The sequence below is a fragment of the Chiloscyllium plagiosum genome, unplaced genomic scaffold (assembly GCF_037043375.1).
Source record: "Chiloscyllium plagiosum isolate Xiang-an unplaced genomic scaffold, Cpla_swu_hap1 HiC_scaffold_20, whole genome shotgun sequence".
Taxonomy (NCBI): Eukaryota; Metazoa; Chordata; class Chondrichthyes; order Orectolobiformes; family Hemiscylliidae; genus Chiloscyllium; species Chiloscyllium plagiosum.
Window position 1 is genome coordinate 8,932,316 of NW_028270158.1, and position 24,580 is coordinate 8,956,895.

The 24,580-nt window shown below is 44.0% G+C and overlaps 1 protein-coding gene across 3 annotated transcripts in view; it reads left to right on the forward strand.

Annotated features, from left to right (window-relative positions):
* LOC122560870 (small ubiquitin-related modifier 3-like) overlaps positions 1–24,580 on the forward strand; it is a 32,652-nt gene that overhangs the window by 2,036 nt on the left and 6,036 nt on the right. The window contains exons 1-3 of one of the 3 annotated variants that reach the window (XM_043712060.2): positions 6,753–6,874; positions 14,649–14,792; positions 21,513–21,584. In XM_043712060.2, coding sequence (XP_043567995.1) covers positions 6,851–6,874; positions 14,649–14,792; positions 21,513–21,584 — 240 coding nt within the window. In that variant the 5' untranslated portion in view covers positions 6,753–6,850. Of the gene's footprint in view, positions 1–6,752; positions 6,875–14,648; positions 14,793–21,512; positions 21,585–24,580 lie in introns of those variants that run through there. The other 2 variants (XM_087997643.1, XM_087997644.1) reach the window with 2 other exon arrangements.

Consider the following 24,580-nt stretch of genomic DNA (forward strand, 5'->3'; position numbering starts at 1 on the left):
ACAGTGATCGGAAGATAGCCTATCTCTTTCTATCACAGAGACAAATTGAAGTCACTTTTAGAATATTGCATTCAATTCTTGTCTCCCTCCTATAGGAAGGGTGTTGTGAAACTTGAAAGGGTCCAGTAAAGATTTACAAGGATTTTGCCAGGGTTGAAGGGTTTGAGCTATAAGGAGAGGCTGAATAGGGTGAATAGCCAAGGTCTTTTACCCTGGATAGGGGAGTCCAAAACTATGCTTAAGGTGAGAGGGGAAAGATTTAAAAGGGACCTGCAGGGCAACGTTTTCACGCAGAGGGTGGTGTGTATATGGAATGAGCTGCCAGAGGAAGTGGTGGAGGCTGGTACAATTACAACATTTAAAAGGCATCTGGATGGGTATATGAATAGGAAGGGTGTAGAGGGATCTGGGCCAAATGGGACTAGATCAGTTTAGAGTATCTGGTTGGCATGGACATGTTGGACAGAAGGGTCTGTTTCCGTGCTGTATAGCTCTGTGACTCTATGCTGTAAAGTCCGGGGCCACATTCCAAGACTCTCCTGCGGAAATAAACTAAGGACTGGAACTCAGACAAAACCCCTAAGCCTGCTTGCATTAGAGAATATTCAGCATTCAATTGGTATATTGCAATATTTACGTTTCAAAGTGCCATGTGCTGAACTGGAAGTAATTAAACTGCATAAATATTAAGTGAAGTCAAACTTGTATTGTTGTTCAATGTGCTTTTACAAATGTTGTCATTAAAGTTTTCTGGAGAGAGAAACAAAGGTAAAGGATTGAGCCAGTATTCTGGTTTTCAGGATAGAGTGTGTAAAGATTGACTTTACATTAAATCACGAGACCAAGTTAAACACATTACAGCTTTACTTAAAAGAGTTATGAAGAATTATCAGTGGACTCAAAACATTAACTCTGTATCACTCTCCATGATACAGCCTTTGGTTAATTTTAAGCACTTAATTTGCACAATTAAATGTTTTGTTTTAAATTAAGATGGCAAAAACATATTTAAATATTCAATAGAATAATTGTCCCTAAAATTCTACCTCTCCTTCCTAGTTCACACTGGAATACAGTCTGCAGAGACTCTGACCTACCCAACTACCTGCTGTTTCAGACCCCCCCCCACCCCCCCCCCCTCACCCCCCCTCACCCCCCCCCCCCCCTCTCCCCCCCCCCCTCTCCCCCCCCACCCTCTTCAAACCTCCCTGTTAAGACAGACATCCTTCTTCCTGGCACATTTCAACATACAGGATTACATGTTGGTGGATGCTTTAAAGCTTAGGGCAGCCACAGAGGCACAATAGGGAATGGACCCTATCATAGTATACCCAAGGGGTTAGAAACTGTAGACCTGTACACTTGACATAAACATTAAGAGTAATGAAATGGTACTGAACCAGCTCAGAGTGGGCATAGTGCACGGAGAAATGTTTATTACTACTGCTTTCTAATTTTCAATTTGAAATATTTTGCCCCTTGGGATTGAATGCTGAAATGGAATGCACCTTGTCAGTATTAGGACTATTACAATTATACTGAGCCACCTAAGAATGGAAAACATTGTAAGGAGACACGTTGAATTTTATGCCATTTTCTGTAATTTTCAACTTGAAATGTCTGGTAATGGACTTCACAAATGTTATGAATAAAGTACCATTCCTCTTGGTTAGACTGGTAATATCTTCGATTTCCCTAATTGAAAATGAAGTTCTAGTAATGCACCTCACCTCCCCCACTCCCCATTCCGTCCAACCACACCTAAGAATTCATGCTGATGTATCTCCTTCACGCTCCCTCCCATTATTTCTCCTGTAATGCTGGTACATTTGTGGTCATGTTTCAGGAGTGATAGTCCAATGTAGAGTTCTCTACAAATACCTTGAAGAAGTTCTCCTCCTCTCTCTACAAGGATTCTGCTGCTCCTGGCCTCTGAGCACTACACTCTCAACTCTGATCTCCAGCATCTGCAGTTCTCACTTTCTCCTGAGGTATAGGTCATGTCCAGGATATTAGATACTGGACACAGGAACAGCACGGCAGGGTGCAAGCAAGAATCAGTTGTATGTACTTGTGTCAACACAAAAATAAGCTTAGCCTGAACCATTTATGTTTGGAAAGTATGTGGAAGCATTCAAATATACAGAAAGGCACAACCCACAGAGAAGAAATTTCGATTGCATTGATTGGGCTGACATCAATGCTGGGCCTTTGTAAAAGCAACTCAACCCAACTTTTTTCCCGTAATCCTCCATTTGTTTTACTCCTCAGATAATTATCCAATTCTCTTTTTGAATGCTTTAATGGATTATGCCTTCGCCCCTCTTAGACAGTGCACTACGAATCCTGACAACTTGCTGCTTTAAAGAAACTTACTTTTGATTTTTTTGCCAGTCACATTAAATTGATGTCCTCTGGTTCCTAATCCTTTTGCCAAAAGGAACTGTTTCTCACTGTTGTGGTTCTGTTCGCCGAGCTGGAAGTTTTTGTTGCAAATGTTTCGTCCCCTGGCTAGGCGACATCATCAGTGCTTGGGAGCCTCCTGCGAAGCGCTTCTTTGATGTTTCCTCTGATGTTTCCTCCGATGTTTATAGTGGTCTGTCCCTGCCGCTTCCGGTTGTCAGTTTCAGCTGTCCGCTGTAGTGGCCGGTATATTGGGTTCAGGTCGATGTGTTTGTTGATGGAGTTTGTGGATGAATGCCATGCCTCTAGGAATTCCTTGGCTGTTCTCTGTCTGGCTTGCCCTATGATAGTAGTGTTGTCCCAGTTGAATTCATGTTGCTTGTTGTCTGCGTGTGTGGCTACTAAGGATAGCTGGTCGTGTCGTTTCGTGGCTAGTTGATGTTCATGTATGCGGATTGTTAGCTGTCTTCCTGTTTGTCCTATATAGTGTTTTGTGCAGTCCTTGCATGGTATTTTGTACACTCCATTCGTTTTGCTCATGTTGGGTATCGGGTCCTTCGTTCTGGTGAGTTATTGTCTGAGCGTGGCTGTTGGTTTGTGTGCCGTTATGAGTCCTAGGGGTCGCAGTAGTCTGGCTGTCAGTTCCGAGATGCTCCTGATGTATGGTAGTGTGGCTAGTCCTTTTGGTTGTGGTATGTCCTCGTTCTGTGGTCTTTCTCTTAGGCATCTGTTGATGAAGTTGCGCGGGTATCCTTTTTTGGCGAATACCTTGTATAGGTGTTCCTCTTCTTCTTTTTGCAGTTCTGGTGTGCTGCAGTGTGTTGTGGCCCTTTTGAATAGTGTCCTGATGCAGCTTCGTTTGTGTGTGTTGGGGTGGTTACTTTCATAGTTTAGGACTTGGTCTGTGTGTGTGGCTTTCCTGTATACCCTTGTCGTGCATTCTCCGTTAGAACAAACAGTCCTACCACAAATTCAACCCAAACTCTGGGTCAGATATGTCGATGACACGTTTGTAATCATTAAAAACACGGAAATAGAAAAAACACACCGGATCACACTCACAGGAATCCGATTCACGAGAGAAGAAGAAAAGGATAGCCAACTCCCATTCCTAGACGTGATGGTACAGAGAACACCAAACAGAGAATGCACTACAAGGGTATACAGGAAAGCCACACACACAGACCAAGTCCTAAACTATGAAAGTAACCACCCCAACACACACAAAAGAAGCTGCATCAGGACACTATTCAGAAGGGCCACAACACACTGCAGCACACCAGAACTGCAAAAAGAAGAAGAGGAACACCTATACAAGGTATTCGCCAAAAACGGATACCGCGCAACTTCATCAACAGATGCCTAAGAGAAAGACCACAGAACGAGGACATACCACAACCAAAAGGACTAGCCACACTACCATACATCAGGAGCATCTCGGAACTGACAGCCAGACTACTGCGACCCCTAGGACTCATAACGGCACACAAACCAACAGCCACGCTCAGACAACAACTCACCAGAACGAAGGACCCGATACCCAACATGAGCAAAACGAATGGAGTGTACAAAATACCATGCAAGGACTGCACAAAACACTATATAGGACAAACAGGAAGACAGCTAACAATCCACATACATGAACATCAACTAGCCACGAAACGACACGACCAGCTGTCCTTAGTAGTCACACACGCAGACAACAAGCAACATGAATTCGACTGGGACAACACTACTATCATAGGGCAAGCCAGACAGAGAACAGCCAGGGAATTCCTAGAGGCATGGCATTCATCCACAAACTCCATCAACAAACACATCGACCTGGACCCAATATACCAACCACTACAGCGGACAGCTGAAACTGACAACCGGAAGCGGCAGGGACAGACCACTATAAACACCGGAGGAAACATCAAAGAAGCGCTTCGCAGGAGGCTCCCAAGCACTGATGATGTCGCCTAGCCAGGGGACGAAACGTTTGCAACAAAAACTTCCAGCTCGGCGAACAGAACCACAACAACGAGCACCCGAGCTACAAATCTTCGCACAAACTTTGTTTCTCACTACTGTAAGCCGATGGTGTAGTGGAAATCATATATGCATCCACATACATATAAGTTTGTGGGGTGAATTTGTACTTTATTTTGCTCAAAAACTGCATGAATCCATGTAAGATTCTGTAAATCCCTCTTTTAGAAATAGAATCAGTCTGAACATTGGGACACAGACAGACAGACTTTAACCTTACACCTTCAGTGCATTATCTGAGCTGACATGGCATCTAATGTTAAAGTTCACTTGAGAATGTAACCTTTTTAAAAAAAAGTTCTGGGATTTACATATCTCGGGTAGGTTTCAGTTCCCGAGAACTGAAACCTATATAGTCAATCTAAAAGATGAGAGACAAACAAGCCAGGTCTTTTTCAATCCATCATTTCAGTTGCACCACACTGTAAACTTTTGCTATAAATTCTGTGTCTTACAATCTTATACACCATAACCACCTGATGAAGGAGCAGCGCTCTGAAAGCTAGTGCTTCCAAATAAACCTGTTGGACTATAACATGGTGTTGTGTGATTTTTAACTTTGTATTTTGTCCTGATGAGTGCAAGAGGAGAAGCTTTGGCAACATTCCACATTTTTTACAATACTTAAGGATGAAATAATTATTGTGCAGGTAAATGTTAGCAAGCGCTGTACATTAGAAAGAGAGACTAAGTCTGTGAGAGGATGCATGTGTGAGTGTGTGTGTCTGGGGTGGGGCGGTTGTGAGTATCTGTGTGAGAGAGTGTATATATATGTGTGTGTGTGTGTGTGAGTGTAAAGTGGTTTAAATCTGTGAGAGGATGCATGTGTGAGTGTGGGAGTGTGTGTGTCTGTAGGAATGTGTGTGAGTGTCTGTGTGTGTGTGTCTGTGTATATGTGTATCTGTGTGTATGTGTTGTATAGGAGTGTGTCTGTGTGTGTATAGTGCAATGGTGGTCACCTGTGGTGTGACATGAACCCAAGGTCCCGGTTGAGGCCCTCCCTATGGGTACGGAACTTAGCTATCAGCCTCTACTCAGCCACTTTTCGCTGCTGCTTGTCCCAAAGTCTGCATTAAAGGATGGTCACCCGAAGGTCCGAGGTCGAATGCGTTCCCCAACTGGGAGGGAACCCTCCTGTCTGTTGATTGTTGTGCGGTGCCTATTCATCTGTTGCCGTAGCCTTTGCTAAGTTTTGCCAATGTACCATGCCTTGGGGCATCCTGCAGCGTATGAGACAGACAATGTTGGCTGTGTTGCATGAGTACCTGCCGTGTACATGGTGGGAGATGTCCCCGTGTGTAATGGTGGTATCCATGTCCATACTCTGACACCTCTTGCAGCGCCTACTGTGACAGGGTTGTATGGAGTTATCCTGAAAGCCGGGCAGCTTGTTACGAACAATGATCTGTCTAAGGTTTGGCGGTTGTTTAAAGGCGAGCAATGGAGGTGTGGGGAAGGTCTTGGCGAGGTGCTCATCCTCATCGATAATGTGTTGCAGGCTGTGAAGGACATGGCGTAGTTTTTCGGCTCCTGGGAACACATATACACTCTCTCTCACACTCACAACCCCTACCCGAGACAGACAGACACACAAAAACCCACGTGCACACATACACATATATGTTTGTGGGGTGAATTTGTACTTGCAGAGTTACATTGTTCAAAAACTGCATGAATCCATGTCAGACTCTGTTAACTCACTTTTTAGATTAGAATCAGTCTAAAACATTATGGCGCAGACAGGGAACAGAGGGGGCGAACACCTTCAACATCTTAACATCTTATCTGGCTGACACCAATTGTTACAGTTAATCTGAGAATGTAACTTTTAAAAAAGTTTTGTGATTTACATATGAAAGAAGTGAAACTATCATGGTCATTCCAACAGATGAGAGACTCAACAAACAATCAAGGTATTTTTCAATGTATAATTTCAGTTACATCACACTGTAAACTTTTGCTATAAATTCTGTGTCTTACAATGGTGTCCTCCAGAACCACCTGATGAAGGAGCAGCGCTGTGAAAGCTCATGCTTCCAATTAAACTTGTTGGACTATAACCTGGTGCTGTGTGATTTTTAACTTTGTACAACCCAGTCCAACACCAGCATCTCCAAATCATTCAGAGATCCAGAGACGTTGCCTTAAGACGTCCATGGGGTAAAGAGAGGGAAGCTCAGTATCGCCCCCCGCCGGTAGAGCCAAACCACTGCAGCGAGGAGCACGTGACCGATGTGCGGAGGGGCGGGTCAGGACCGGGGTCACGTGATCCATTGTTGGTGTGGGGGCGGGGAGGATCACGTGGTGGCGGCGCGGGCCAATGGTTGAGCGCGGGCCCGCGGAGCGCGCGCGGGGGAGACAAGGAGCGGAAACGAGGCCGCCATTGCCAGAGTGAGAGGGAGAGAGAGAGAGAGAGATGGCGGAGGACAAAGCTAAGGGGGTGAGTGAGTGAGGGGGAGACAGACAGAGAGACAGCCTAGGGGAGGGCGTGGAGTGAGTGAGTGTGGGGGAAGCGGAGATCCCGGCCTGAGGGGGTCGCTCCGGGGTAAGGTCCGAGCTGAGCCTGCGGCCCAGGGTAGGAGGGGGTGGGCGCTAGGCCGCGGACGGACCCCGCTCCAGGCCCCGGCTATTCTCTCACTCTTCCCCCCCCCCCGCCCTCGCCCTCGCCCTCGCCCTCGCCCTCGCCTATAGGGGAGGGGTGTGCTGGGTGAGACGGGCCTTACCCTCCCCCCGGGTGTGGGTGTGTGTGGGGGGGGGGGTGATGTATGGGTTACCCGGGATGGGGGCAGTGCGAGGGAGAGAAGCCGCTCTCGGCCTGACCGGGGGCTGGTCGCGCGGCTGAATCCCCGGACTCGGGTTTGTCGCCGTTCCCGGCCTCTGCCTGGGTCAGCGGTGCGGAGTGTGTGTGTGTACATGGGGGTGGGGGCGGGAGGGGAGAGCCTGTCCTGAAGCGGGATTGGCCTCACTGAGGTTTAAAGGCGGATACCGTCCGGACTCTCCGGCTTCGGCGGAATTTATCTCTCGGCCTTCCTTCCAACATCTAGCTGTCGGTGCCTACAATAACATTTCACTCTCAGCCTCAGTCCCCTCAGCATAACTGACGCAGTTTTTAATATAATTTACGGTTCTCGGTGATAGGCGTGGGGGTTGCCTAACAATTTACTGCCCAAGACTTTAGTTTTGTAGCTTTTCCCATGTTCAGGATATGTCAGACTTTGCATGGAGCTAGACTCCAGACCTGGATGAATAAACTGATTTCTTAGATTATGTCAACATGTATAAATATTTAAAACACAACCTCTTAGTCTGTGTGCATGCATGGGACATTTTTTGGCAAAGCACTTTTGTTTTCATGTACAAGGCCGTGTGAAGGATTTTGAGTGGGAATCTATTCACCTGGATACTTTTTTATGCATCTCAAGCAATTATCCATGAGCATATAGTGTTACAAATTTGCATTGCAAGTGTCAGGTAATATCTGTCTCCGGTGGCACAGTGGTTAGCACTGCTGCCTCACAGCGCCAGAGACCTGGGTTTAATTCCCACCTCAGGCAACTGTCTGTGTGGAGTTTGCACATTCTCCCTGTGTCTGTGCAGGTTTGCTCCACTTTCCTCCCATAGTCCAAAAATGTGCAGGTTAGGTGAATTGGCCATGGTAAATTGCCTGTAGTGTTAGGTGAAGGGGTAAATGTAGGCGAATGGGTCTAGGTGGGTTGGTGTGGGCTTGTTGGGCTGAAGGGCCTGTTTCCACACTAAGTAATCTAATCTGAAAGCGATAGGCCTGTCCTCGGATGCTGCCTGAATTGCTGTGCTCTTCCAGCACCACTAATCCAGAATCTGGTTTCCAGCATCTGCAGTCATTGTTTTTACCTAATCTGAAAGCGAATCTAGCCATCACTCTTTGACAATCAATGACATAATCATCACTGACTCTTGCATATTCAATATTGAGGTTAGTATTGACCAGACTATGAACTAGCCTAGTCTCAAGTACTGTAGCTACAAGAGGAGGTCAAAGAATGTTGCAGAGAGTAATTCACTTCTGAACTCCACAAAGCATATCCAGTTTTGAGGCACAAGTCAGGAGTGTGACGGAATACTCCCCACTTACAAGGATGACTGCAGCTCCAACAGCACTCAAGAAGTTTGACACCGTTCTGGACAAAGCAATTTGCTTTGTTTGTGGATATAGTGCCATTCAATTCCTACTTCACTCAGCAGTATGTACCATGTACAAGATGCACTCTACCTTTTCACCTTTCAAATCCTCAACTGCAGTCATCTGCAAGGGCAGCCGATATGTTGGATGCCATCACCTGCGAGTTCCCCATCAAGCCACACTCTCTCCCATCTTGCAACTCTGTTGCCATTCGTTTAGTCTCACTGAATCAGTCCTCAAGTGTCCTTCCTAACAGTATTGTGGGTCCACCTATACCAAATGGATTGCAGCATTTCAAGAAGGAAGCTCACTACTTTCTCGGGCAGCTAAGATGGGCAATAAATGCTGGCCCTGCAATTGAAATATTAATTTGGTTTCTCCCTGCACAAAGCATCTAGGATTTAAGCTTTTCCAGTGATTATTGTTTGCTCTAAAATAATTGCTGTTCACACAATTGTTCCATCCCAAGTATAAACCTTTACAAAATCTGTTGTTTCCACAGTGTGCCTCTACGCTGCTTTCATATTGATTCTAGGCTTGATTTCTTTCATTTCCAAATCTTTGCTGCATGTTCCAACTGTGTAGTCAGTGCTTCTGAATCCTTTCCCACTGTGATCTTGCTTTGAGGCTTGAAAATCACCAAGACTCTGAGAATGAAGAAGGCTGGGGCAGAGCTTTGTGGTTTGGTTGGAATGGGTGGTGGGGAGGGGTGCAAAATGTTTAACATTCAGGGATTTTTAAGAATCTACCTTTTCTTGGCTTTTTTAGTGAACAAGAATCAGGGCTCAATGATCTGTCAGGCCAGATCCAGTATCTTTTTTAAAAAAAAGATGCCATTCAGTTCGAGCTCAGAGTTTGTGTGACCTATAGCGAGAGGTGTTGAGAAGTTGGGTAGAGTACTTATGGGTTGGGAGGCAGGAAGTTAGAATTTCGTTTGTAAAATGCTTGTGGGGGAGTGTTGTGTGGTCCCTTTAAAAGATTGTGTGCTTATTTTGTGTTTAGAAATTTAAAATGGATGTCTGTGAGCAGCAGCTTGAAAGTTTGCGAGTACACAGCACCTGAATTGAAACATTAGTATGGAACGGTCATACAGTTATTAGGCCAAGCAGCAGTTTTTACCATGTCAATAGGTTTTTGATTTTAGCCAATCAATTTGAACCAGGTACTTAGATACCAAAAGCCTTTTAAATTTAAAGTCTGGTTTTGACAACATAGGGCCAATCCTATTGTAAGAAATATTGATATGTCATAATGGATATAAAAGAAGGAAACAGTTTGGCTAAAGAACTCAGAGCTAACTGCCATCTACCAGAGCTAATGGCCTCAGCTCTTGAGAGAATCACTGGTTCTCTCAGCCTCCTCTGTCTTAGAGAAAGCACCATCTAAGTAACAACGGTACAACTAGTTAATATTCCTGACAGAAGAACAGGTGGAGACGGCACCAAACATTCCGGAAGACACTTAGTATGGCTGTAATTTTGAGAGATTAAATTCTAGTTTGAGTGGGATTGTATTTACTCGAACGACAGTCTAGTGGAATTTTGCTTTATTCAGGAATAGTTAGTAGCTAGAAGGGATTTATTCTGTTTGTTAATAATTTAATTAATTTGTTTACTGTTAGAGTTAGAGAAATTGTTACTTGTTGATTTTAAAGTGAGTATCAGATTTATTTTAATTAACCACTAGAAGTTGCTGACAAGCAGGTTATAAAACTTTTCACACTCCTTTTACAGATTATGGGGCAGATGCTCCTCATGTTTCGGTTTTAGTTCTCAGAGGGGAGTCAACCTCTGCTTTATAACAGGGGTCCTAACTCAAGTCTTGCTGGTTGGTTATGCAAACCATCACTAGGTAATGTAATTTCAGGAGAGGGAAGGTGGGGTACTGTGCAAGTGCAATAATCTAAATTTTTTTGTTTCAAAACACAAGACTTTGGCTTAATTTATGACAGGTACTAGTGGTGTACTTTTGGTGCTGATCTAGCCCACTGTATTGGAGCTCAGCAGACTTCCAGGCAGAGCTGTCTTTTTTAATCTTTAAGTTGATTGTTGGAGCATAAACCGTCTTGAAAGCTATGTACTCCAAAAGTGAATTTTCAGTTTATCTCAATACTCTTTTAGTCTTGGTGATTTCTCCTTTTTTGTGATTAATGGGATGTTTGGTTATTATAATGCTGTTTTGTTATGTGAGCTAGATTTAGAACCTTGTTATGTAAAATAACTTGAGCTCCTAACGTTTTCTTCTGCAGAATATTGTCTTTGAAGCACTAAGATAAAAACAATGACTGCAGATGCTGGAAACCAGATTCTGGATTAGTGGTGCTGGAAGAGCACAGCAGTTCAGGCAGCATCCGAGGAGCAGTAAAATTGACGTTTCGGGCAAAAGCCCTTCATCAGGAATAAAGGCAGAGAGCCTGAAAGGTGGAGAGATAAGCTAGAGGGGGTGGGGAGAAAATAGCATAGAGTACAGTAAGTGAGTGGGGGATGGGATGAAGGTGATTTGTCAGGGAGGAGGGTGGAGTGGATAGGTGGAAAAGAAGATAGGCAGGTAGGACAAGTCCGGACAAGTCATGGGAACAGTGCTGAGCTGGAAGTTTGGAACTAGGGTGAGGTGGGGGAAGGGGAAATGAGGAAACTGTTGAAGTCCACATTGATGCCCTGGGGTTGAAGCGTTCCGAGGCGGAAGATGAGGCGTTCTTCCTCCAGGCGTCTGGTGGTGAGGGAGCGGCGGTGAAGGAGGCCCAGGACCTCCATGTCGTCGGCAAAGTGGGAGGGAGAGTTGAAATGTTGGGCCACGGGGCGGTGTGGTTGATTGGTGTGGGTGTCCCGGAGATGTTCCCTATTGCCATTTAGCTGGTGAACTCTTGTTTCCTTTTATCTTTTATGTTCTATAACACTAAACCTTAGTGTTGTCCTGATAGGTTTACTCAAAATAGACACTGCCATTTTTTCCAAAGTTAAGTAAGATTTGTTTCCATTGGGAAGACAAAATGTTTTCACTTGAGTGAATAATGGTGTCAGGTTCTGTTCCTGAATACAGGCAAGTGGAGGGACAAGCACTGAAGTCTGTTGGGATTCCAAATTAAAGCTGCCTGGCAGCAAGAACAGTTAGGATTACCTTTCATACTTGACAGAACTTGCCAAAAGAGGATTTGAGTAACACTCCAAGCCCTGTCTAAAACTGAACTTGCATTTATATAGTGCCTTCAGTGCAGAAAAATGTCCAAAACTGAGGAAAGGTGGAGAGATAACTGGGAATTCAGTCAGGGACAGGATAGCTTTGAAGGATGAGGTTTAATGAGGTTTACCAAAATGTGCATCTGAAGGATCTGTCATCCCAGTTGTGAACTGAATGTAGGTGAGAACTATACGAAAAAATTTAGTTTGAAGGCATGAGCCCTGAATAAGTTGTTGAGGTAGCATGGTAGTTTGTAGTTTTGAATATGACGTAAAACACTTTGGTACTACCTGGGGCCCATGTCAATTCAATCAGCAGTGGGGTGAGGTGATGTCTTTTGGGTGACACTTTAGTCCTATCTTCAGCTTTGAATGTCAAAGGTCCATGACCTTGTTTTTGATTTATTTAGATATCCTGGACAATATCTATCCCTCAAACATCATTAATGTCATCAAGTTATTATCACTTTGCTGTTTCATTCATAACAATACAGATGTTAATGGAGCTGACACAACCAAACCACAAACAGAAAATGGTTAAATTAAGTTTTGTGGTGGGATCAGAAGTAGTTAGTGGTGTTTTGAAAGTGGATGGCATTGGAGAACTTCACCTTGAATATTATGGAAATATGATTGGGGATAGGAGGGCCACAATAGGAAATGGGACAGGGACTTATTTTTTCTGAAAGGGAGCGGACTTGGTGATGTACAGTGTAAAGGTGAAATGAACTATGCAAAGCAGCAGAAGAATAGTAATGAAAAATGAAACCAAAATCGAAAAGACAGCATCCATAGTTCGCTTTAGAATGAGAAAAGGAACTACGTATTTCACTGATATTCTACAGCTCAGTATGTAAGGAATGGATCTTCAGGGGGAAGTAATAATTTTACCAGATTAATGTCTTTGCATGATGACACACAAATGCAGGTCGCCAAGACCCCTTAACTTTGTGAACTTTGTCATTTAATATCTTTCATAGTAGGCCTGCATCATATCCTTGACAATAATTTCTTGTCTCTTGATCACTTCCCAAAGCCTCACTCCCTTATCTTTGAATTGTGTGCTGCCAGTCAACAACATCAAATAACGTTAATTGCCCTGATATCACTGATACCCAGCTCTACCTTATCAATACCTTTCTATTCTGTCTACTGTCTCTAATTGTCAGAATGATTTCCTGACATGCCATTCCTCTTCCTGATAGCTGTCTGAAACTAAATCAGACAACTGTTCGACCTCATTTGAACTTTCAACCAAGTAGTGCCATTATTTTCTTCTCTATTGTCCAGCACCATGCCTGTCTCAGCTCTTCTGATACCCTCATCTGTATTAGTTCTAGCTGTGACTTTTATCACAGTCCAGCCCAACCTCTCATCTTCACTATCTATAAACATAAACTCATCCAAAACTCTGCTAACTCTTATTCACTGATCCATGTCTGTTCTTGCTGGCATACATTAGCACCTGATTTAAGCAATTCCTGGATGTTTTAAAGAAAAACCATGGTTTAAGTACTTTAGTGGCTTTGTTCCTTCCTATCTTTCTGATGCCTTACAACCTTTCTGATATAACTGCACTTTGAGTTTGTCTCGTGCTCATCCCGACTTTAATGATTCCATCACTTGTGAGCATGCCTTCAGCTTTTAAGATTTGGAGGTGCCGGTGTTGGACTGGGGTGTACAAAGTTAAAAGTCAGGCAACGTCAAATTGTGATCCAACAGGTTTATTTGGAAGCACTAGCTTTCGGAACACTGCTCCTTTATCAGGTAGTTGTGGAGTATAAGATCGTAAGACACCATTTATACCAAAAGTTTAGCTAGTGCTTCCAAATAAACCTGTTGTACCATAACCTGGTGTTGTGTGATTTTTAACTTCAGCGTTTAATGTCTTAATCTGTAATTTCCCCCCTCAACCTTTTCTGTATTGCTTTCCTTCCCTCTTTAAGATGCTCAATTCATTGATCATGCTTTTGGTCTTCTACCCCAATATTCTGTTATGTGGCTCTGTGTCAAATTTTGTTTGATCATATTCTTAACTGCAATAAAGGTGTTACATAAATACAAATGTTCTGTGTAAGTAAAAGCAGCTGGGGCATTAAATCTATATTAGTGGTAGGGAAGTTGACGTGGGATGCAGTGAGAAATGTATGTTTTTTTGTAATAATCAGGAATAATTACATATGAAAATTGATCCATTGCCTATTTCAATTCCCTCCAGTGTGGAAACAGGCCCCTTCAGCTCAACAAGTCCACACTGACCCTCTGAAGAGTAACCCACTCAGACATATCTCCCCACGTTTACCTCTGACTAATGCATCTAACGCTATGGGCCATTTCACCAGAGCACCAGAGGAAACCCAAGCAGACACTGGGAGAATATGCAAACTCCACACAGACAGTCATCCAAACCCGGGTCACTTGGTGCTGTGAGGTGGCAGTGCTAACCACTGAGCCACCATGCCTGCTTAATAACCATTTCATGAGAATCTATTTCTATAATGTAGAAGCTTGCATTAGAAAAAATACACTGGAATTAACAAACCATGGTTGAGTTCCATCCTGGACTTGGATTAAATTAAAACCAATCCTTTGAGTTGTGAGGAGCAAATCAATATAGAATGCAAGATCAGTTGTATTTTGGTTTGTGATTTGCTGGAGTTGAATAATAATTATCTGGCAAGTAGAATAAGATATTCAAAGCAATATGAATATCTTGTGTTTGGGAAAGAACTTGTCCCAAAACCAACTTAAGATTTTGAGATTCTTCTGAAAAGTTGGCTTTGCTCACACATTGACGCACTGATAGTATTTGAGCAGTTTGTGTGACTTCTGTTTTGTAATTCTGGATTTTGAATGTGTTTTCTTTCTCTTAACTTTAGGAAAATGTGAAAAGTGAAGGGAATGACCACAGGAATGACCATATTAACCTGAAAGTGGCTGGACAAGATGGTTCAGTCGTACAGTTTAAGATAAAGAAGCAAACACCACTGAGCAAACTGATGAAAGCGTATTGTGAGAGACAGGTTAGTGATATTTGAAATGAGTAAACATAGTCAGTAAATATTTGGTTATTCCAAAAGCCCAGCTAGACCCAATAACTTGGGACTATTGTACAGAAATTATGTTCAGGCTTCTTACGTTGTTACATTGGTTCTTTGGTCACTTGTCAAGCTACTCTTTGCTTCACAATTGCTCTTACAAAATTCAAACAGACCAAAGTAACAAATATACTGAGGTTGCTGGAAATCTACAAATACTTTGCAAGTCATGTAGCATCTTACATGTTAGAAAGTTGATGTCACACATCAAAACCTTTTCCTGTGGATTGAACATTTCAGATATAATAAAATTATCGCCATGAGCAGTTAATTTCTCTCTCCATTTGGATGCTGTATATTTTCCAGCATTCTGCTCTTATTTTAAGTCAAAGCGATTTTTCCTGTTTCTTCCTGACTCCCCTAGGACTGGGTGCTTATCACTGCTCTGCACATTTATTTTCAGAATTGCAGCAAGGCAGTTCAAGACATGCATTTGTATGAACCATATTGTTTAAAATAGTGATTTGAAACGGTGCCTCTTCATTGAGGTTGCTAGTGTCCTGCAAGAAGTTAGCAGTATAAATGTAAATGGGAGAGGACAATTTAGAGTCATAGAGATGTATAGCATGGAAACAGACCCTTCGGCTCAACCCGTCCATGCCGACCAGATATCCCAACCCAATCTAGTCCCACCTGCCAGCACCCGACCCATATCCCTCCAAACCCTTCCTATTCAAATACCCATCCAAATGCCTTTTATAAATGTTGCAGTTCTACCAGCTGCCACCACTTCCTCTGGCAGCACATTCCATGCACATACCACCTTCTGTGGAAAAAATTTGCCCCTTAGGTCTCTTTTATATCTTTTCCCTCTCACCCTAAACCTCTAGTTGCCCTCTAGTTCTGGACTCCCCGACCCCAGGGAAAAGACTTTGTCTATTTATCCTGACCATGTTCCTCATAATTTTGTAAACCTCTATAAGGTCACCCCTCAGCCTCGGATGCTCCAGGGAACTCAAACAATTTTCTGTTAAAATTAGTAATGGGTAACTTTAAAACATTCCTAATACAAAGGAACTCGATTATCTGAATTTTGGATTATCTGAACAAGATCGCAAGGTCCCGATGCTTGGCTAAACTGTGTTATCTGGCATTTGACTATCCGAACAAAATATTCCCCACCCGTGGTGTTTGGATAATCAAGGTTCCTCTCTTACAGACTAAGTATGTAAGTGTGCCTCTAACCTCCTATATTTCAGAATACATGAATGTCCAAGACAATTTTATGGTGTCGGAATAGCACTTCAACATGGGTTTTAACTGCCAGATAAGCTTAAATGACATTACAGTAAATATATTGCTGTAACAAAATATTTAGTGGTTGCTTGCTTACCTGGCTTCTCAAGTTGTTAAAGTGTAGCCATTATGGTGAATTGAAAACGCATCATCTTGTAGCTGAAATGCATGCATAATTACAAAAATATCAGTTAGAAATAGGTCCCCTTGCCTGTTTTATAAGAACAAATGTAAGAAATAAGATCAGGAGTAGGCCATCAGGCCCTTTGAGCGCGTTCTGCTGTTCAATAAGATCATGGCTGAACTTTTGTGGCTTGAGCTCCACTTACATGCCCTCTCACCATAACCTTTAACGTTCAAAACATTGTTATGCATTCAGATTACTTTAAAATACTCGCTCTCTGAATTTTACATTCAGTTTGGATAATAATCATATTTTGATCACTGCCAACTAGGGGTGTCTTTGCTGAGGTTATTGATGAACCCTAAATTGTCGCACAATATAAGATGTATTTAATGAATATTTCTGTAAAACTGTTTTATGCAAGTTGCAGTGGACGTCCTGAAAAGTTGGTGGTACAGATTCAGTTGTAGCTCTCGAGGAAATTGGATAATTTAAAATTTGTGTAGAAGTAGCTGAGTTTCCCCCGTAAATGATATGAATATAACAGGCTAAGTGGTCTTTGTGATGCAAGCATTGCATAATGACCTTTACCAATTGATCATAGTCATCTTCCAACTTCAGTATTTTCTTATTCAATTCTCTCCAAACTGTCAAAACATGACATATCCCATGATCAGTGTGTTTACCCATTTATTTCTTCTGCAACGCTTGATTTCCATTTTCCTGTTCCAAAACCACCTTGTTCTCTTTGGCTGTGTTCCTGTGGTTCCATTCTGATCCATCTAAATGCAGCATAAATAGGTCCAGAAAAGTGCTGTTCCATCACCTCTGGTATGAGCAAAAGATTTTATCTTGGTGTTTTCTTTTTAGCCTGTTGGTCCTTCCAATGAATGTTTCAGCTTTCATCAAATGCATGGATGCTTAGTTCACTCGTGTCTTAAACATGAATTCATGCAGGATGTTCAATATTACCTTCAAAACTTCAAACTTTTGTTTGAGCTGACATCTTCAGGCGCAATTCCAGTTAATGCCATCCATTCCTTTGTAATTTGTGCTTTTTGAAGTCATAATTTTGTCTACCTGTCATTAATAATTTCTTCATCATCTTGAAATAATTTATGGTCACTAATTTATATCTTTCGCTCTTGAGATTCTGTTCCAAATAGAATCTTAGAACCCTTACAGGGCAGGTGGAAGCCATTTGATCTATCAAATCTGCACCAAACCTCTGAAGAGCATCCCATCCCATTGTTGTAATCTCAAATTTAGAATAGCTAATCCACTTAGTCTAAACATCCCTTGGAGACGACAGGGCAATTTAGCATGGCTGACGTGCTTGCCTGCACGTCTTCAGGCAGTGGGAGGAAACCGGAGCACCTGATAGAAATCCGCACAGACAAGGGGAGAACAGGAAAGCTCCGCAGTCAGTCACATAAGGTTGGAATCAAATCCATGTCCCTGGCACTGAGCATCAGCAGTGCTAGCCACAGTCTCGCCCGAAGCACATGAGATGTTGTACTGGAAGAATATTGCTTGGCTTCTACAATTGTGCTCCTCTTGCAAGTGATTTAGCATCTCAAGGTATGTATTGTGTAACATTACATTTCTTAATCAATTTTTTTCCATTTCGATTCATCCAAGTTTAATCTTTCTCTCCAATGCATGGATACAGAGTTCACTAATGTCTTAGACATGTATTCATACGGTATGTTCAGTATTACCTTCAAAACGTTAAATTTCTCTTCGGATTAAGTTATTTTAAGGCATAATTTGAAGTCATAATTTTGTCTATTTGACATTAATAATTTCTCAATAATCTCAAAATAAATCACCGTCACGAACTCAGATCAAGTTTAGACTCAGTTTATGATCTGAAAGGAAAAACCTAGCTATTTTGAGCATCAGAGTTTGTCAAGTGGATTGAAGCTACGTGGGATTCTCCCCACTGTCAGTAATACCACTGTTAGTTAATTGCACATCTCTGAACCTTCATGGTCAATTAAGCTTTAATTAATATTTGCAACATTCCAACTTGAGCACCCATTTTGATGCATCTGAACATTTAAAGCATGTTGGTTTGGTCCAACAGGTAACTTTCACCTTTAGTTGATAGGTTCTGATTCAGACCTGTTCCAGGACTTGAGCATGTAATTTTTGTAGCACAGTTTCTGCATGGGCCTCAGAGGTTCTCCTTTTCAAAAGATATGATAGCAACCATTCCTCTTGGACAAGCACATTGTAAAAAAATTCCATCACATTAAGAGGAAGCTTTTCCTGGTGTTCCCCTCTTTGTGGCATCGTGTTTGCTGAACTTGATGTGAATTATGTGAATCACTTAGGGGTATTTCTGCTTGGTGTAAAAAAAATTCCTACAGAAACACAATTGTAAAATTTTTGTAGTGGCTTAATTTTGTTTCTCTTGAGTGCAGGAGCACTGTAAATTAATACAGTGCACACCTAAAGTTAGCATTGTCAGAGCAAAAATAAAGAGCATTTTTATAACTCATTTACTTCAAGAATAATCAGCTTTAATTGAAAAAAAGTGCCAGACACAATATGGTAAAGCCACTGTTAGAGGAAACCACCAAGATTCTCAGAAGAATACTTTGTCATGTGCACTCAGCAATGGACAGAGATGAGCTAGTGGTGGACAATTTTGCTTGGGTCATTGTCTGGTTTCAGACAGACTAATATCTCAACCTGATCTGTAAAACATTTTCTTCACTGGCCTGTACTCTTCACTTAACATTTCGTAGTTTCATAGCATGAGATGCAGAAGTAGGCCATTTGTCCTGTCGAGTCTGCTCGGCCATTCATTAAGATCGTGACTGATCTATCCATCGTCTCGGCTCCTCCTACCTGCATTATTCCCCTAACCCTTAATTCCCCTACCATGCAAAAACCTATCCAACAGTGTGGAAACAGGCCCTTCGGCCCAACAAGTCCACACCGACCCTCTGAACAGCAACACGCCCAGACCCATTCCCCTACATTTACCCCTGACTAATGCACCTAACACTACAGGCAATTTAGCATGGCCAGTTCACCTAACCTGCACATCTTTGGACTGCGGGAGGAAACCAGAGCACCCAGAGGAAACCCACATAGACACTGCGAGAATGTGCAAACTCCACACAGTTGCCGAGATAGGAATCAAACCCGGGTCCCTGGTGCTCAGAGGCAGCAGTGCTAACCACTGAGCCACCATGCCGCCCCTTTATTTAGTCCTTTTATTGAAGGACCAGTGTAAATTCATTTGAAACAGGTCAGAAAACGTTTATTAACCTAATGTCTAGAATGGGTGGATTGTCTTATGAAGAGAGTTGGTCAGACTAAGCTTGTATCTGCTGGAGTTTAGAAGAGTGAGAGGCAATTCGGTTGAAACACAAGTTCTGGAGGGATTGTAACATGAGTGTGGGAAGGATTTTTCCATTTGTGGGAGATAAACTGCTTTTTAAAAAAGGGAAGAGATTAGGACCGAGATATAATTTTTATTGTCGAGAGGATCATGATTCTTTGGAAGTTTCTTCCTCAAACAGCGGTGTGCAGAGCGTTTGAATATTTGAAGGCAGTGGGGAGTGACTCAAGATAAACAAGGGAATTAAAGTTTAACGGGGGTAGGCAGGAATGTGGAATAGTCAGATCAGCTGCAATCTTATTCACTGGTGGAGTGGGCCAAAGGAGCAGAGTGAACTCCTACTCCTAATTTGGATGTTTTTCTTTGTCACTTTCTTTTGCCAATCATCTTAAATTGATGTCCTTTGGTTCTTGGCCAGTTTCTACCTACCCTGTGTAGATTTCTCAATTTTAAGCATGCCTCAAATCTCCTCTGAACCTTCAGTAAGAACAATTCCAGCTTTGCCAATCTGTCTGTGTAAGTGAAGTGTCTCATTCATGGAACCATTCTCGTAGATCTTTTTCGTATATTCTCCAAAGTGTTCACATTTTTCCCAAAGTGTGGTGCCCTAAATGGGTCACAGTAGCTCCATATTCTATGAATGCTTTTATACTGTATTTCATATCAACTGCAATCTTAACCAGAGAATGACATTTCAAAGGCAAGAGTGAGACAAACAGTTCATTGAACAGATATTACACTTCATTATATACACTGGACCTACAATCTTACTGTCTGACGTTTTGATTCTTCATTTCTGTATTAGGGTGATCTTCAGCAAATTGTTATCATACATCGGGTTTTAATCAAGGAAGAAAGAGCTGCCAAAGTAGTAGTGAACAATTCAGTGCTTGCAAATTGATATAAGGGGTGTCTTCAGAAAGACACTAGTTATAAGTCAATAACACACCAGGAACAGGTTGGACACAGAACATACTGGAAGAGTTAAGGGTGAAAATTGCAGTTGTGCTGACCATAATCTTCCAACCGTCCTTAGATACAGGGGTATGAATGCAAGAGTTTAACATGTGATGTCCAAGTTAGGGATTGTTTTAATCTAGTACAATAGAAAAGATTCTGACACAAGCTATTAATCATCTAGTGTCCCTTGCAGATTGTACAAATGGGTTTGTTCCCTGCCATGCTATTGAGTTGCTTTACATACACCGTCTGGCCTCATGATTTGGAGATGCCGGTGTTGGGCTGGGGTGTACAAAGTTAAAAATCACACAACACCAGGTTATAGTTCAACAGGTTTAATTGGAAGCACTAGCTTTCGGAGCACTGCTCCTTCATCAGGTGGTTGTGGCCTCAGTTCATAGGAAGCATGGGCTTTGTATTGAGCCCAAGACAGTATCTGGGAAAATCCATTTTGCTGTTAAAGTTAAAATCTCTGAAATGTAGCAAAGACCATTAAGGTGAGGTCTTAATTTAGGATTTTTAATTTCCATACTTTTAGATGAGTAAGTTTTTAATATACCTTTACTGTAAGGTAGAATAGGAAAAGTACAGTTTGTAAGATATTCTTCCTCATCATCTGGGATAGTACTTCCCACTGAGACCCCTTTTTAAAGCTTGCAAGTTGTAATTTCTCAAATAAGCTGAGAGAACAGGTACTTCTTTGGAGAGGAAGCCAAGCTGGTTTAGCTTATTCAGAGCTCCAGGTTGTCATTACTGCTTCAAAGTCTGTGACTGTCACTTTGAGAAGTTCTAATCAAGAGACTTTTGTAGCCAGGGCTAAAAAGATTTGTATCACCTCTCAAAGCTAACTCAGACCCAGGTCACGGAAATGAAGAGGTGATAACTTGTTACATCATTTTTAACCACAGCTAATAGCAAGGGCCAGGCTACAGTAATTTATCACTCTGATTTTATTTTTCACTGGCAGGGCTTGCAGATCAGACAGATCAGGTTTCGTTTCGATGGGCAGCCAATAAATGAAACTGATACACCAGCTATGGTGAGTACCCTTTTCACGGTTTGGCAATACACTAAATTCTCATTACCTGCAGTGGTTAGGAGCATGGATCTCCTACGAAAGCACAAAAACATGTTTGCTGCTGCAATGTAAATCCCCTTCTGGATTAGTGGTGCTGGAAGAGCACTGCAGTTCAGGCAGCATCCGAGGAGCTTCGAAATCGACGTTTCGGGCAATAAAGGCAGTGAGCCTGGAGCGTGGAGAGATAAGCTAGAGGAGGGTGGGGGTAGGGAGAAAGTAGCATAGAGTACAATGGGAGAGTGGGGGAGGGAATGAAGGTGATAGGTCAGGGAGGAGAGGGTGGAGTGGATAGGTGGAAAAGGAGATAGGCAGGTAGGACAAGTCCGGACAAGTCATGGGAACAGTGCTGAGCTGGAAGTTTGGACCTAGGGTGAGGTGGGGGAAGGGGAAATGAGGAAACTGTTAAAGTTCACATTGATACCCTGGCGTTGAAGTGTTCCGAGGCGGAAGATGAGGCGTTCTTCCTCCAGGCGTCTGGTGGTGAGGGAGCAGCGGTGAAGGAGGCCCAGGACCTCCATGTCCTCGGCAGAGTGGGAGGGGGAGTTGAAATGTTGGGCCACGGGGCGGTGTGGTTGATTGGTGCAAGTATCTCGGAGATGTTCCCTAAAGCGCTCTGCTAGGAGGCGCCCAGTCTTCCCAATGTAGAGGAGACCGCATCGGGAACAACGGATACAATAAATGATATTAGTGGATGTGCAAGTAAAACTTTGGATGTGGAAGGCTCCTTTAGGGCTTTGGATAGAGGTGAGGGAGGAGGTGTGGGCGCAGGTTTTACAGTTCCTGCGGTGGCAGGGGAAAGTGCCAGGGAGGGAGGGTGGGTTGTAGGGGGGGCGTGGACCTGACCAGGTAGTCACGGAGGGAACGGTCTTTGCGGAAGGAGGAAAGGGGTGGGAAGGGAAATATATCCCTGGTGGTGGGGTCTGTTTGGAGGTGGCGGAAATGTCGGGGGATGATTTGGTTTATGCGAAGGTTGGTAGGGTGGAAGGTGAGCACCAGGGGCGTTCTGTCCTTGTTATGGTTAGAGGGGTGGGGTCTGAGGGCGGAGGTGCGGGATGTAGTCGAGATGCGTTGGAGGGCATCTTTAACCACGTGGGAAGAGAAATTGCGGTCTCTAAAACAAGAGGCCATCTGGTGTGTTCTGTGGTGGAACTGGTCCTCCTGGGAGCAGATCCGGCGAAGGCGGAGGAATTGGGAATACGGGATGGCATTTTTGCAAGAGTTAGGGTGGGAAGAGGTGTAATCCAGGTCGCTGTGGGAGTCGGTGGGTTTGTAAAAAATGTCAGTGTCAAGTCGGTCGTCATTAATGGAGATAGAGAGGTCCAGGAAGGGCAGGGAGGTGTCAGAGATGGTCCAGGTAAATTTAAGGTCAGGGTGGAATGTGTTGGTGAAGTTGATGAATTGCTCAACCTCCTCCTGGGAGCACGAGGTGGCGCCAATGCAGTCATCAATGTAGCGGAGGAAGAGGTGGGGAGTGGTGCCGGTGTAATTACGGAAGATCAACTGCTCTACGTAGCCAACAAAGAGGCAGGCATAGCTGGGACCCATACGTGTGCCCATGGCTATCCCTTTGGTCTGGAGGAAGTGGGAGGATTCAAAGGAGAAATTGTTAAGGGTGAGGACCAGTTCGGCCAAACGAATGAGTGTGTTGGTGGAAGGGTACTGTTGGGGATGTCTGGAGAGGAAAAAACGGAGGGCTTGGCGGCCCTGGTCATGGCGGATGGAGGTGTAGAGGGATTGGATATCCATGGTGAAGATGAGGCGTTGGGGGCCGGGGAAAGGGAAGACTTGGAGGAGGTGGAGGGCGTGGGTGGTGTCTCGAACGTATGTGGGGATTTCCTGGACTGGGGGGATAGGACAGTGTCGAGGTAGGTAGAGATGAGTTCAGTGGGGCAGGAGCCTGCTGAGACAATGGGTCGGCCAGGGTGGTCAGGCTTGTGGATCTTGGGAAGGAGATAGAACCGGGCAGTGCGGGATTCCCGGACTATGAGGTTGGAAGCGGTGGATGGGAAATCTCCTGAGGTGATGAGGTTCTGTATGGTCTGGGAGATGATGGTTTGGTGATGGGGGTGGGGTCATGGTCGAGGGGGCAGTAGGAAGAGGTGTCCTGGAGTTGACGTTTGGCTTCAGCGGTGTAGAGGTCAGTGCGCCAGACTACCACTGCGCCCCCTTTATCCGCTGGCTTGATGGTGAGGTTGGGATTGGAGCAGAGGGATTGGAGGGCTGCGCGTTGTGAGGGTGAGAGGTTGGAGTGGGGGAGGGAGGTAACAGGTTGTGGCGGTTAATGTCCCGGCGGCAGTTGGAAATGAAGAGGTCGAGGGCAGGTAATAGGCTAGCGCGGGGTGTCCAGGTGGATGCAGTGTGTTGGAGGTGGGCAAAAGGGTCCTCTGAAGGTGGGCGGGAGTCCTGATTGTGAAAGTAAGCTCCGAGGCGGAGGCGATGGAAGAATTGTTCGACGTCATTGATGCGTGGACGGAGGGGAATGAAGGTGAGTCCTTTGCTGAGGACTGATCGTTCGTCCTCAGTGAGGGGAAGATGTGGAGGGATGGTGAAAACTTGGCAGGGCTGGGATCTGGTGTGGGTGTAGAGCTGGGAGTGGGGGCGGAACCTGTAACTGGAGTGGGTGTGATGGTGGGAGAAATGGGGGTGGAGTCATGAGCAGGGATAGTGTTCCCCTCGGGGTTCTCGGGGGTGGGGATAGTGACAGTGGGGTCTGTGGGGGGCATGTCAACAGAATGCAGGTGAGTGCCACTGGTGGGGGCGGAAGTGGTGGTGACCACGGCAGTAGGGGTGGCGGAAGTCACTGAGCATGTGGCATCAGCGATGATGTGAGGGGCGGAATTGATGTCACGTGTGATGCATGAGGAATTGTGAGGGGTGGAAGTGGTTGTGGGAGTGGCGGACAGAACGCCCCTGGTGCTCACCTTCCACCCGACCAACCTTCGCATAAACCAAATCAT